Source organism: Malus sylvestris, chromosome 6 (genome assembly GCF_916048215.2).
Source record: "Malus sylvestris chromosome 6, drMalSylv7.2, whole genome shotgun sequence".
NCBI classification, from domain to species: Eukaryota; Viridiplantae; Streptophyta; class Magnoliopsida; order Rosales; family Rosaceae; genus Malus; species Malus sylvestris.
Window position 1 is genome coordinate 21,530,154 of NC_062265.1, and position 14,915 is coordinate 21,545,068.

Here is a 14,915-nt window from a genome sequence, read left to right on the forward strand (position 1 = left end):
GATAAATTCAACCATCAGAGAGTTATTAGTCTGGTTCTCTCTGAATTTCCCATTACTCCTCCTCCAATCATCCCATCACAGCCAGTAATGCCAGCCATTCTGGCTTAATCATTATTAAACATTAGTCTATCCTCATCCCTTAAAGGAACAATCAAGTCTCCCAAATCATCAGGCTTAAGGAAGAATAAAGTCATTTAGCTCCAAGATTTAGCACAACAATTACTTGCAGAGCAGCGATGCTCCACGCTGAAGAAGAAAAAGCTTTAGACTCCGAATCTTCAGATGCGTCCTCATAACAACTAGCCAATTCAATAAGTCAAAAAACACAGTCAGTCAAGTGGATCGACTACCAGGATTCACCATGTGAACACAATTCAGTACCATGTGAAAACTCAGTCATCATGTGAACACTATGACAATTGCCATGTGAATATTCAATCATCTTTCCAAAACACCATGTGAAGCGTTCAGACAATATTCGCATCAATAATTCCGACAAAGCATGGAATCATTCAATCATCCGCACATTCCACAGTAAAAGCAGTAATAATTCCAACAAGTTCACTATTCATCAACAGTAAAAGCATGTCATCATCCATCTTGTACTTCAACAGTAAAAGCAATCAATCATCCAAGTTTATAAGAAGAGGACTCAAACGAAGGACACATCAAGTTAATTTCTATATCTTTTCTCAATCAAAATTTCATTGGGTTCACATTGTATTCAAAGAAAACCAAATTGTAAACAATTTAAATTCTCAATTGTCAAGGATGCCTGCATGCACCAATATCCTTTTCACTTGTCAATTTCTTATTTGCTGACTCGATCGTCATTAAATTAATTGTAAGTCCCAGTGTAAGTTTTGCAATAAAACTTATTTTCAAATTATAATTGCATCATTATTTTGAATTCATTATTTTCATTATGAATATTTTCAGAACTACTAATTTTGAATGACATAAAATTCTTACTCACAGTCAATTCATCGAATATCTCAAATTCAAGGTAAACACAGATGAATCCTTCATTTTGTTTTTCTTATTCATTTATAATAGTTGGTGTTGATGCACAAAACCGGAAGAGTCTTGGAACAACGTAAATCCGACAGTGAATATGCAAGAAAGTAAATAACACAAGATGTATTGTGGTTCACCCCAAGGTTTGGGCTACGTCCACATTAATATTGTATTCCTAAGGGAGAGAGAGCTCTGAGTATAAGAGTGAGAGCTTTGAGAGGATGAGAGGGCTTTTCCCATGGCCTAAGAATTTGCCTCCTCAAATGAGGAGGGTGATGAGTCCTTTTATAGAATAAGGGCTCATCACTTATTACATATTTGCCCCTTCATTTATTACATAATTACATTTGAGTCATCCGTGTATTTATACGAGATCTAAATACGGAGGCCCTAAGTATAGTGCAAACAGTAGTCGCCCAAGTCTTCAGTCAAAAGAGTCTTTTGGCTGGAGACTTGAAATTCAATTTATGTGTGGACTGAAGTAACTAGATGTTGTCTAGAACTGATACTCGATATGAGGCGGTGCCCAATCTAAAATGATGCTTAACCAGAAGTAGCACATGTTGCGAGGCTGCTCTGCTTGTGGCTTATGTTGCCTTGATTAGCTCGGCTTGTGTTGTTGAAGGTGAGGGAGTCCCTTTTATAGAATAAGGGTTCGCTCCTCAATACATAAATGATGGGCTAAGAGTTGATGCTCGCAGCAAGGCGATTGCTCAGTAGGCGGCGATGTTTTCTAATGATGGTGATGGAGTCCCTTTTATAAAATAAGAGCTTGCTTCTCAGTACATGAATATTGGGTTAGGAGTGATGCTCACGTCGAGGCGGTTGCTTAGCTGGCGGTGATGCTTTCTAATGAAGGTGAGGGAGTCCTTTTTATAAAATAAGGGCTCGCTCCTCAGTACATGAATAATGGGCTAAGTCCCCCAAGTATTTTTTATGAGGCCTAATATATGGTACATAATGTAGTCCTCCAAGTCTTCAGTCAATAGAGGCTGTTGGCTGGAGACTTCAAATTCAATTCATGTATGGGCCGAAGTGGCGGTTGTTCGGAGGCGGTATTCGTATACCCTGCACTGAAGCTTTGTAGGTGAAGCTTTGAAGCTAGAGCTCTGTAAATGAAGCTTTTGAAGCTAGATTAACATGAGTGATGCTCATGGATATTGACATGACTGATGCTCATGAATGTTGACATGAGTGATGCTCATGAATGTTGACATGAATGATGGTCATGAATGTTTATGTATGATTGTCATGAGTGATGCTCATGAATGTTTATGTATGAATGACATGAGTGATGCTCATGTATAATTTTGGAGTAATGGACGTACTTTTGATCACCTAGTGGTTGATAATAGCGGCAGGTTGCTGAATAATTTTGGAGTACTGGGTGTACTTTTGGTCACCTGGTTGGTGATAATAGCGGCAGGTTGCCGAATAATTTTGGAGTACTGGACGTACTTTTGATCACCTAGTTGGGGTTATACAGATATCTCCGAAAGATAAGAAAAGTAAATTACATCATTAAAAAAAGCTACTGTAGATATGGTTGGATAGTGGGATAGCATGTGCAGCTGTTGGAGGAAAACATCACGTGAAGGCAGGTTTGGTCAGCAGGCATGGTCTCTCATACTTTGATACTTTTGCATGTTCTCCGAATGGGTTTTTCAAAATGGGAATATGCATGATGAAAGGTCAGTATACTTATCCAAGTGCTTTCCTCTTTCCTCTTTTTCCTTTATTCCACTTTTTCTTTCCTTTTTTCCACCCCACCTCTCTCACTTAGTCTATTTTTTCTTTTCCACCTACATACATTTTCACCTACACAGCCTTGCTTTTGTGTTTGTTCTTTTCACTTTCTGCTTTCTGCAATTATCTCCGACCCAGAAGTTAATGCAAAGAACAGAATCCTAACTCAGCACCAAGCATGTAAGCTTGAACAGCAGAGTGGCCAAAAGGGTCAATCTACCAGCCGATTTGAGGAACAACTTCTTTGATGAAAACAGAGGAAGCTGCACCCCTCCACTTAGGATTCGAATCCAGAAATATCTGCCCGATATTCGGAAGCCCTAATGCCCCCAATATCGCATCCACCACACAGTGAAGCAACACATCTCCATCGGAATACGCCTAGCAGCCTTTATTGTGGGGTATATCGATGTCGTCGATTATCAGAGGGTACTCAGGTTCTAGCCGGTGCAGGTCGAACTCGTGCCCGACCCAAAAAGTCAAGAGCTTGGACGGAGTGACGGGAGTTGGGACCTGGGCGACCTCGAAGGTCGTGCTCGCGGAGGCGTAAAATACAGGTCTGCGCGTCGTTTTCGGGGTTCGGAGAGACATAGGAGTCAAGGATGGTTGAAGACTGTAAGGGTTTAGGGCGGGGAGGTGAGAGCGAGGAAGAGAGTGGATGAGTGGCTTGGTGGTTGTGGCGGTGGTGATTGAAGAGGCGCACGTTGGAGTAGCTGTCATGGCCATAGCTGAAGGTTTAGAGCCTTCATGGTTTGAATTCACGGACGAGCTGGTCTATGGTGAACCAGGTCGATCGGCGGACAAGGTTGGTGATCTCCACTGTCCAGTCCTGCCAAGTAGCCTTGTGGGCGACGTCGTGGTTGCGGACGTAATGGAGTGGGATCGGGGTGATGAATCTGTGGTGCATGAGGCGGGTGGGTGGCGGTTCGTAGTTGAAAGGATGTTTTCCAATGAGGCCGAGCATTGAAGAGTTACGACACACCTAGTTGTCTGACGTGGCTTCATCTCTCGGGTTCAAGATCGACAGCTTTAATTTGTTGTTGCCTCTTGGATTAAATCCGTGTATTCCTGGATGATGTTGTGGTCATTTTCATCGTTGGATGACTCTGTTTATCGGCGGGTTGAGCTGGGGGAATTGGCGATTCTCAACGGAGGCCATCATATCTCAGCCGTGTGTCGGGCACATTTTGTCTGTGTGGAGTGCGAAAAAGGGAGGACTCTTTTTTCTTTTGGGATATTTGTGTTTGTGGGATTTTGTTTTCGGTAGATTCACGGTAGAGTGTATGAAAAATTAAGAAAGAACCGACATAGCTTTTCGTGTCGATTCCCACAGACGGCGCCAAATGTTGATGCACAAAACCGGAGAGGTCTTGGAACAACGTAAATCCGACCGTGAATCTGCAAGAAAGTAATGAACACAAGATGTATCATGGTTCACCCTAAGGTTTGGGCTACGTCCACACTGATATTGTATTTCTGAGTGAGAGAGAGCTCTAAATATGAGAGTGAGAACTTTGAGAGGATGAGAGGGCTTTTCCCATGGCCTAAGAATTGGCCTCCCCAAATGAGGAGGTGAGGAGTCCTTTTATAGAATAAGGGCTCCTCACTTATTACATATTTGCCCCTTCATTTATTACATAATAACATTTGAGTCCTCCGAGTATTTATACGAGATCTAAATACGGAGACCCTAAGTGTAGTACAAACAGTTGGTTTCATGGTTTATTCAATCCTAGCTATCCACCAAATCAAATCTCTAGTTCATCTAATTCACATGATTTGCATCATTATTGCCTTCATCATTACCATTAGTTCTGCCTCATCATTTGGTATGTGTGTGTGTGTGTGTATGTCTCACATGGATCCTTTTTTTTTTTTTGTACAAATCTCTTGCGTATCTTTAATTGTATAACTATTTCACATTTACTGTGAAATATATGAACGTAACATCACTAAGTACAAATGAGAGGGCTTTCAACATTCTATAGTCTTTGGCCATGTTATCGCATGTAATCACTTGAAGAACCCAACAATGCTGCCTTTTTTACGTAGTTAAAATCAATTTTGTTCATATAGCATTGAAAGCCAGCATCAATTGTATCTATGTTCTACACACGAAGAAGCGGTCACTCGCACACAAACACATGCAAGCTATTGGGGAACAAAAGTGTAATAAATAGTATAATTTATTACCAAATTTATTAATCATAAGCCCTAAAAGAGATGGTTAGGCAAAGTGTACTTCTCTGTCATATCTCTGATTGTGACATGTCCTTGTTGTTTATCACTTTATTTTTTATGATTTTCAATTCCTAAATGAAGTTTGAGATGTATGGTTTGGCCAAAGCTTCATAACGCTCATGAACACCTATTTTGTTCCTTATTGTAAAATAGATTTGCATATGTATGTAAATTGTATTCCCTATTATATATATTTAGAACTTTCTACATATTTTATACGGTTTTGAAACCCGCAACAACACACAGGCACCCTTACTAGTAAAGACCAATGAGTAGTAGATTTTTTCTAGAGTTTTTATCACAAATGGTCCTTGAATTTAACCTAGCCAATCAAGATGGTCCTTAAAATTGAAAATAGATCAATATGTTGTCCCTAAAAATGGGTAGTGCAAATCAATGTTGTCATTTCGTTTGAATTCCGTTAAAAATCTGTTAGTGTGTTGACGTGGCAGTCCATTATAGATGATGACAGTGCAGAAACATGGCATTGTGGGACCTACATATTTGATGATGTGGGAAATAAAATAGTTAAATATTAAATATCAATTTTAAAAAATAAAAATAAATCGGCTCCACCCACCTTCTTCTTCGGGGACCTAAACACAAAGTTAGGCAACGGTGGTTTCTGGGGTTAGGGTTCAGAGAATGACGGTTTTTGGGTTTGGGGTCTCCTCCACTTTCCCAAATCTGAATTTTTTTTCTTTCTAGATTTTAAATTTGGGGTTTCCAAATTTTTATTGGAGGTTTCTTGTTTCCTTTGAAGAATGGAATCAGATATCATTGAAAGTCTTGTGTCTTTGGATTTGATTGACGATGATGAGATCCGTGGTTGTCTGATTCACCAATTTGTTTCATTTCCCTCGGAGGTTATGGCCAAATTTTTAAAGACCCAAACTTTTAAAGCATCCCCAATCTTAAAAATCATCATTTTTGTAATGGGTTGATGTGTTTTTCCAAGCCTTATACTCTTCCGCCACTCACAGACTAGGAAGCAGGAAGGAAGGGGGTGAGATGGACAGAGTGGGAAAGAAAGGTGAGGACCGATAGGTTGGTAAGGGTGGGCTTAGGGGTGGGCACGGGCCGGGTCAGGCCTAAATTTGGAAGGACCGGACCGGACCCGTTTTAAAATACACTGGGCGGGCCGAGCCGGGTAGAAGGATTCTGAGATTTGGAATCGGACCTAACCCGACCCATTTCAAACGGGCCAGTTCGAGACGGGTCCACGGGTCCAACTCAAGGGACATATCTGTTTCTTCTGCAAATCCACTAAAAATCCACCTTGTTTCTTCCTCCCAATTCCGAGAGACCACCTCTTCTGCAACAATAAAAATTCATCAAAGCCCACATTTTCTCTTCCTTTAAATGCAGCAATTGTATGCTTTACAAATCCATACCCATTCAAGTTGTCTTTATGGATGTTAACTATCAAGATCATAATTGATATTTGAAGATGAAACTCGTAAATTAGCCTATAAGACCAAACATAAAAATAAAGAATATAGCACCTAGACCTGGGCGTCATATTGATCTCCAACAACCAAACAATTGTCGATTGCAGCAGAAGTGCTTCCCCAGTCCTTGTTCAGCTTCAGTTCCATTGAAACTTAAGATGCACGATGCCGACGTTAGCCATGGGAGTCCATTTCAGTCTTGGATCGTGACGGCGACTCAGTCGTGGTGGTCGTGACGACGATGATAGTCTCGGTGACTTCTGTGAGAGTGGTTTCATCGAGGAGGAGAAGAGTGGATGGGAGGGAATCTCGATGCGAGTAGGTGGGAGTGGGACGGTGGGAGTCTTCTGGAGTCCAACTAAGTTACTAACTACCATTTAATGGGCTGGGTCTCGGGGAGAGTTACAAACAGGCCTTCCGGGGCCCCATTTTTCTATACATTTAGAGCCGGCCCGCCCCTAAAATTTCATCGCCCCGCCCTGCCCTGTCCCGCCCCAACCCGCCCCGTTTCTCTTATTAAAAAATTGGAACCGGCCCGTACCCGCCCCGAACCTTGATTACCCACCCCAACCCGCGGTTCCTATACCCGTTTGCCCACCCCTAGGTGGGCTCACAATATTATTTTTTTGCCAACAAAACATTTTAATTTTTAAATATTTGGTAAGGATGGGATCCTTACGTGTCAGCATACTAACAGATTTTTAACGGAATTCAAACGGAATGACGGCATTGATTTGCATCACCCATTTTCAGGGACGATATTGATTGATTTTCAATTTCAGGGACCATTGGTGATAAAACCCTTTTTTCTAATACTAGTGATATTACTATTTTAATCTACCCTAGAGAAATGAGATGTTTTGAACTCAAAACGTAATGAGCTAAAAAAGAAAATCCTAACCAATAGGAAAAAAAACACTTACCTAATGAGTAATAGATTCAGTTTAATTCTATGTTTACAAATATAAAGATTCTAGTAATATATTATAGGAAACTTTAATAAAAATTTTCCAATACTGTTAACTTTAATAAAAACCCACATTTTTACATTAAAAAGTTAATCCTGATACTATTCACTTTACCCTTTATTTTATTCTTATCGTTAAAATTCAAAGTTATATTCTTTACGTAATTTTATATATTGCGTAACTACAGATATTCAGACTTGAGTTCATCGTCGAACAACCATTACAACAAAACCAATATTCGTAATTTGACAACATAAAACTTTAAGTATGCATGGGATGTGGATAATAGGCATCCACATAATGTTTATCATGCCAAATAGTAGTATTGTCGGTCGTTGATTCTTTTTCAATGGTTGGTCTCATTTGACAACATATATACCTCAGATGTAAGAGATCATTTTGTGATTAAACTATAATTTGTTGAGATTTGCAGACAGATAACTCCTCAGTAGTAATTACATGGATCCTGTACGAAAATTAACCTAAGAAAACAACTGATCTAATACTAATACAAGAGCCATTGCAAATCCAGAATCAAAGCCATGATGCACAATCAAATGAAAAACATCTACCCCATAAGAAACACCTCCAATATTTGCTTCCTTTTTCTTGATCTCAGCTACCACATTCCTCGACTCATCTGATACTTTGCATGATCTGTGCGTGTAAGAACCTTCAATCACATATGCATGTCTTTTGTGACCACATGTCTCGCGATACACATAAGCAAGTAGACTACTGGGATTGGTATTTATCATGTTCATGTTCTTCCTCACGTAAAACGTTGGCCTACTTTTTGATGCTGCAGTTGCTCTTTTTGTGCAACAACCGCCAGTTTCCCCTTCGTGCACAAACCAACCATCAACGAGACTAAGCTTCTGACAAACAAAAGTTATTAAACCGTCAAGATCAAACAAAGTTGGTTTTTTTATTTTTTTTTATTTTTATTTTTAATTTTCTTTTATCATAAACTACATATTTGTTACTTTATGAGTTTATATAAGCTCGAAAAATATTCTCTTTTATTTTTCCAGACTGTCTAGCAACATAAAATTCTGCATCTTATGTTGCAAGGCTCAATCTGAGTAATTGATCAAGTTGATTTAAGAGTTAGATTTAATATATACACACTAGATTGATATCAAAGGTGAAAAATAACCAAAATGTGTTTTTAATGTTTTAATCTCAACTCTTGACGTCAAAGGGACTGTGAGTGTATACATATGATTATGATATACAAAATTGGTAATATATTTACCTTTCGGCGACGCATTGTGAGGACAGATTTTCCAGAGCCATCCATGAGAATGACTTCCTCAGGATGTCCGATGTAGTTGTCCACCCGATAAACGAGATCTCCGTTGGAATCGATGACCGTGAACCCTTTACAGCTAATTAGAAGGGATTTTCTCCACACTGTTAATGATGTGCAGGCCCCAGAAGAACAACTATCAGTGGCCTTGTATTCTTGGTGATCATGTTGTTCTTGATGATTATGGACAGACCTAGTCCTAGATAAAGATTTCAACAAAGGAACAATCTTCATGATTTCTCTCTCTCTCTCTCTCTCTCTCTCTCTCTCTCTCTCTCTCAGCTAATGGTACACCTTAAGCAGGTTAAGGAAGCAGATATTTATATACAGCCTGAGAATGTTTGAGATATCGGTCTTACTAGTATTACAAAAATTCTGTGTGTTCGTACAGAAGAGCTGTGTGTATAGTTAATCACGCAATATTATATTTTATACATTCTGGGGGCGGGGAATTTTAAATGTATAATTGTATTGTATACATCTATTGCATGAAACTTAAAACTTTGTCGTGTCATATTGGTCGTCATAAGCATGATACGAGTGAGAATCTGGGTATTCCATTATATAAAATATATTGTGAAAGAGACAACTTGCCAGAAAAGTCATTGCTGGTTTCCTAGAGACACTTTGATGGGATTAAATCATATACTAATTGGTAATTAGCATAAACTATGTGTCTTGATTAGCATAAAAAAGGTGACACGTATATGTTTTCTTAGGTGGTCTCCGATCTTCCAACTTTTCGCTTCTTTTGATTGAAGAGTTAGGTTTGTGTTTATTTAATCGGACAATCATAAGCACGAGACAAGGAGGGGAACCATAAAAGTTATGGAAGAAGCAGCAGCTTGCAGGGAGGGGTGAAATCGTGAAACCCAAGAACATTGCTCAAGTTATCCCTGTGACCATTCATTCAAATTAGGGTGGTGTTGTCTACACACTTTTTTTTTTTTTTTTTTACGCACGCTTAGTTGTCGGATCAAATAATTTAAAGAAAATCAAATGACATAAATAAAAACGAGCGTGTGGAAGGTAAAAAAGAAAGTCTATGGATAGCACCACCTTCAAAAACTATATACTAGCCAACAACATGAAAGTGATTTTCACAAACTCTTTTTTTCCTCAACACAATTCTATTTATTTTTTACTTTTAGATTGAGGAAATCAAATGAGAGAAATACATGACAAAAATAAACAGAGCATGTAAAGGAAAGTATAAGTGTCCAAAAATCATTTCATTGTATTAAATTTCCTTTCAGCGTATCCACCACTCAATGTGTCAAGTATATCACTTAGGTAACCTTTTTTTTTTAAAGTAAATTTTGTAGATAAAGATTAAGCGAGATCAACTTTTCATCAACAGTGCCATAATAACAATACTTCCAAGTGCTCGTATTCTATAAGAGAATGCATTGTAGAAGTAACCATATAGTTTACTGCTTATCTGATGAATTTTGATCCAATTTACATTTTACTAATTGGGCCACGATAAGCTTTTTTTTTGGGGGGTGCACATTTGATAAGAAAATGCATTGTAGAAATACTTTAGTTTATTGTTTAAGGCTCGTTTGATAATCATTTGTTTTGGTTTTTGATTTTTGACTTTAACATTTTGTGTTAGTGACAGAGCAGAAATACATTGGTCAAAAAAGGGTTGAAGAAGAATGGATGAAAGTGGTGGGATAGATGCAGAAGAAATGTACAAAGAAAAGAAACACAAAATAAAAACTAGAAACAAAAAACTATTTTAAGTTGTTTTCACTTCCAAAATTTTATTTTCATTTATTCTTCTTTATTTTCTCCCTTAACCCTTCCTCAACCTTCATTTCCACATATATACTTTCCTTCTATCTCAACTCTCAAGCACATAAACTAATAACCAAAACCTAAAAACAAAAAAGTCATCATACGAGTCCTTAGTGCATTGCAAGTTTCGCCATGTTTTTTATTATTGACTTATATTGACCAAGTATCTATATCATGAATCACATGGAAAAGTCACAACATATGTATGTAAGAATTGCGTACACTAAGTTCCACAGAAATTTTTTTTATTTTATTTTTTTTAAGATTTGAAAACCAAATAATTTGCACATGCCATTAACGAACAAAATCTGTTCATTTTGTGCATGAGTAATGTGGTTCACTGTTTGTTAAGAAAACAATGTGGTTCACTGTTTATTTAATTCACAAAAAAGGTAGAATAAGGTGCATAAAGTTCATGCTATAACCTCTTATCAAAAAAGTAATTCAGAATGGATAATGCTATTCTCACGTCCATTTCTACCTCTCACACTTTTTGTTAATTTTTGTTCATTGATCTTCTTGAATTCATTCGCTCTGATAGCCGAAAATTGAGAGGGGTGTGTTAAAAGGTAAAATAGGTATGTGAATAGCACTATCCTTTAGAATATACTAGCCGGTACCAATTCGTAGATTATATATATGTAAAAGAGCATCTTCAATGGTGTAGACAATTGAGCAAGTAAACCCATTTTAGTTAGTCACATAGGCAAAAACTAGCTGTAATGGTATAGGCAATTGAGTTTGTAAATTTTGCCTACTCTCTTGAAGTAGGCAATGTTGCCTACAATACTATGAGTAAGCAAATGAAGTTCTCACATCTTTTTATAATAAAATATTCTATGTGAAGGAAGATGACAAAATTAAAGGATAAAAGTAGATGTTGCAGATGAAATAGAATAATAAATATAATTTTGTCTACATGGTTTGCCGAATCTATTGGAGTGACAAATTTTTTCATGAGACAATTAGGTGTGCAACATATTATATCAGTCTTTATAATACAATTTTCCCTATTTTAATTGCTTGTGCCATTAGATGTGCTCTAATTTATAGCAAGAACAAAATGAATGCTGGAAAGTTGGAAACAGTTAAGAGAAAGGGATCTTTTCTGTTCAGCTTTAGGTAAGAAACTGTGTTAAAGTGAAAAGAACGTTGATTCAAAGTTCAAAGTTATGAGGTGAAAAGTGGATCAATAATTCACCACCCCATCTCATAAAACAAATTAATAGAAACAATACGCGTAGTGCGCTTTGCCAGTCCGTCTGTTGAGTTTCATCAGAATCTGTAAAATATTGTAATATCATAGAATGTGTTTGAATAAGGAAAGGGATCCGGAGACTCCTAGAATATTAGGATATTGTAATATCGTAATATCGTAATATCGTGGACTGTGTTTGAATAATGATTTTGGTGATCATCACGCCTATAACTACTGCAGCTGTACCACGGTCATGTCAGAGTCAAACACGTCCTCATGGTAGTTATATACAAAGGAAAAGGATCTTGGCCGGAACCCTTTTCTAAGGATCCTAGGAATCTCGTGATCTTATCCGTTTATTGTATATCGTATGGTCAATTTTCATTAGGTACTATTCATATTTAATTTTAACTTTGAAATTTTACAATAATTTCTGATTGCACGATATACGATGAATATGTGAGATTACGAGATCCTCAGTATCCCTAGGAAAAGGTCCGGCGAGGATCCTTTCCCATATACAAAGACAAAAAAGGAAAGACAAACAGAAAGTTTAAAGAAAGATAAGGTTTCATCGGAAAATTATTTGATAATTTAGAGCTAGTTCAATTACATATAAGTATATATAAGGATTTTTTTTTTCTTCGAGGTGAAACTTATACTTTTAAGACACCATCTCATGTGTGGTGAATTTTTAAACCTAATACGTTCACAACATAAATCGGGTGACATAAAACACGTGTGACAATTGTGCTTCACATATGGAACAACTTGTTTTGATGCTATTGAGAAATTTGAAATTCTACCATAAAATCAATTAACAATATAAAAATAACTTAACTAATTTTTATAAGCACATGCACAATTTGTTGGATTCATCTCTCAACACTCTTAGTCTTACAGTCGACTATTTGTAATGCCTGATGACAACAAATGTGTGGGGCGAAATGCAGAACCCATCAATTGTCCAATTCCATATTTACATCCTTGGAACCTAGCCATTCGTTTGATAGTAATCAATATTAAAATTAATTGGATATGCCATAGTCTTTAAAATAAGATGAATATAAGAAAATTTTCTCTGCAATTAGAGATATATTTTATTGTGTCTACAATGTGAATATATCTCTGGTCACAATTTTTTTGACCAGTTGCGCTCAATCTTATTACTATATATGTTCTTATAATTGATGTCGTGACAACCATAACCATGCACATAGATTTTCGCAAGAGTAAATTTTATTCGGAGTTACACTGTAATTAGCGTAATTTATATCTTCAGTAATCTTTTTATAGTCTTATTGTAAGTAGATTTCTTATTCTTTTTCGTATTACTTTTATAGCACTACATATAATTTCCTGACACACAGAATACCCACTTGAGCTCCGAATCGAGTTGTGTTGATCGACATCTGGAAGATGACGAAGCCATAAAGTGTAGTGCAGTGGAAAATGTGAATAAATTTAAACCTAAAAGTCCCTAAATATAAGAGTGCGTTGTGAGCGGGAATGAACCCATTTCACACGTGATGTTAGAGCATAAGTACAATACAGTAGGATAGGGTGAGAATTATACTATCGAAGGTAATCATCTACACCAAGATTTGCCAAGAATCCTCGTCGATATGAAAGCTTAGCTACAAAAACCTGAAGGGGCGAAAAACAAGGGTGAGTGGGCCTAAAAATAAAGCTTTATAAAAACCTTTTGAAAACGTTACAACCCCTCGCTGTAAAATTAGTATAGTTTCCAAAATATACATACTACGTATAGTAAGAAAATACTCACTGTAGCCTGCAAAATCTCAAGAATTCATTACGGCACAATATCTTGTAAATAAGGGCATGACATCCAAAATCATAAAATCTCACATAAGCAACATATCATATCGGGTGCTCATCGACACATGTTGACACACGAGTTCATGCAAAGGTATTCTGACATGAACATGACTGGGTGTAATAATAGTATATGTTCTAGTACTACAATCATGTGAAGACTGGCGCTATGTGCAGCACATACGAGTCGGAGTTGCCTATGGCAACCTGTTTGACAAGACTGTCACCTATAATGGATCCAAAGTGAGCGTATGGTGCGAAGTGCACATACACGGGAAAGCCTGGCCTTGGCCTAGGCGAGTACTAACATCAGTGCATCAAACGATGAGCAGATAACATCAATATAGTCATGCCATACTAATTCCATAATTATACTCAACATAATAGTAACAAATAAGATATTACTCATGGCCGTAATCAAAACCCCATAAAAGTGCGCATACATGTGCATCTTGTATGATTTCTGATAATTTCAAAATTTTATGTTATTTCGCTAATTCTTATAAGTATTAGTCTAATCTAGGCATGCGTAGGACATTCTTTTTCAAATGTATACTTGGAAACTAAATAGATATATAATATTTAAAAGTAAAGACCCACTCACATATCATGTCGTCGAGTCGAACTCGTACGAACTAGAATAGCCAAATTCACCGATAATAATCGCACCTAAGCATAATATTAGGACCCATTAGTAAAACTCCATTAAAATAATTAAATTTGGGAAAACGGAGTGCGAATTTGGAATCAGGGCGTCGAAATATGCTAACGAGGGTCCATAACCCTATACAAGTCAATATGGAACATCCGCCCATGGATTTCCAATCCGTAACTTCCCAAAGTCCAAATTATGCTTCTAGAACAACATGCTAAAACTTCTTTATGATCCAACGGTCGAATCTCTACCAATTGCTAGAATTAGGTTGCTATCAACGTTTGTTTTACAAACTTATAAATTAAATTTGGGAAGATCCGTACGTCAGATTCCCAATCCGTCAGTTCCTATGGTCCTCAATTATTACATACTATAACGTAGTAAAGTTTGGTGACGATCCAATGGTCGGATCGTCGAATCATAAAATGGTCAAGTGGCGTAGTATTCCATACTAGGTTGAAACTATCGAACTATAACAAATAGTTATCAAATTAAAATCAGAACATCGAATTTAACTTAAAAAGGTAGTGTCGGCCTATTGGCAACGCGCAACGCACATGGCGGTTGGCCGCTCTGATTCGTCGAAAAATCGAACAACTCCAAAAATTCCCAAATTTTACAGGAATGAAGATCTCAATGAGAGGAACAACTTTCATACCTAGGTTGAAGTCTAATTCAGTCAGGAAGT

General features: G+C 37.4%; 1 protein-coding gene and 1 pseudogene across 1 annotated transcript; both read right to left on the minus strand.

Moving 5' to 3' along the window:
* Positions 1-2,979: 2,979 nt before the first annotated feature.
* LOC126625521 (2-C-methyl-D-erythritol 2,4-cyclodiphosphate synthase, chloroplastic-like) lies at positions 2,980-3,495 on the minus strand (annotated as a pseudogene).
* A 4,313-nt stretch (positions 3,496-7,808) lies between these two features.
* Positions 7,809-9,047, minus strand: LOC126627328 (protein LURP-one-related 17-like). The gene is made up of 2 exons (XM_050296784.1): positions 8,682-9,047; positions 7,809-8,301 (listed from the first exon to the last, which is right to left on the minus strand). The coding sequence occupies exons 1-2, from the start codon at positions 8,967-8,969 to the stop codon at positions 7,906-7,908; spliced, it is 684 nt and encodes a 227-aa protein (XP_050152741.1). The 5' UTR covers positions 8,970-9,047; the 3' UTR covers positions 7,809-7,905.
* Positions 9,048-14,915: the final 5,868 nt, after the last annotated feature.

What these genes read in the sequence shown, in the direction of transcription:
- LOC126627328 (XM_050296784.1), bottom strand. Translation starts at nt 8,969, where the DNA reads ATGAAGATTGTTCCTTTGTTGAAATCTTTATCTAGGACTAGGTCTGTC. An exon ending in TCACAATGCGTCGCCGAAAG is followed by an intron (nt 8,302 to 8,681) that starts GTAAATATATTA and finishes TTTGTTTGTCAG; the next exon opens with AAGCTTAGTCTCGTTGATGG.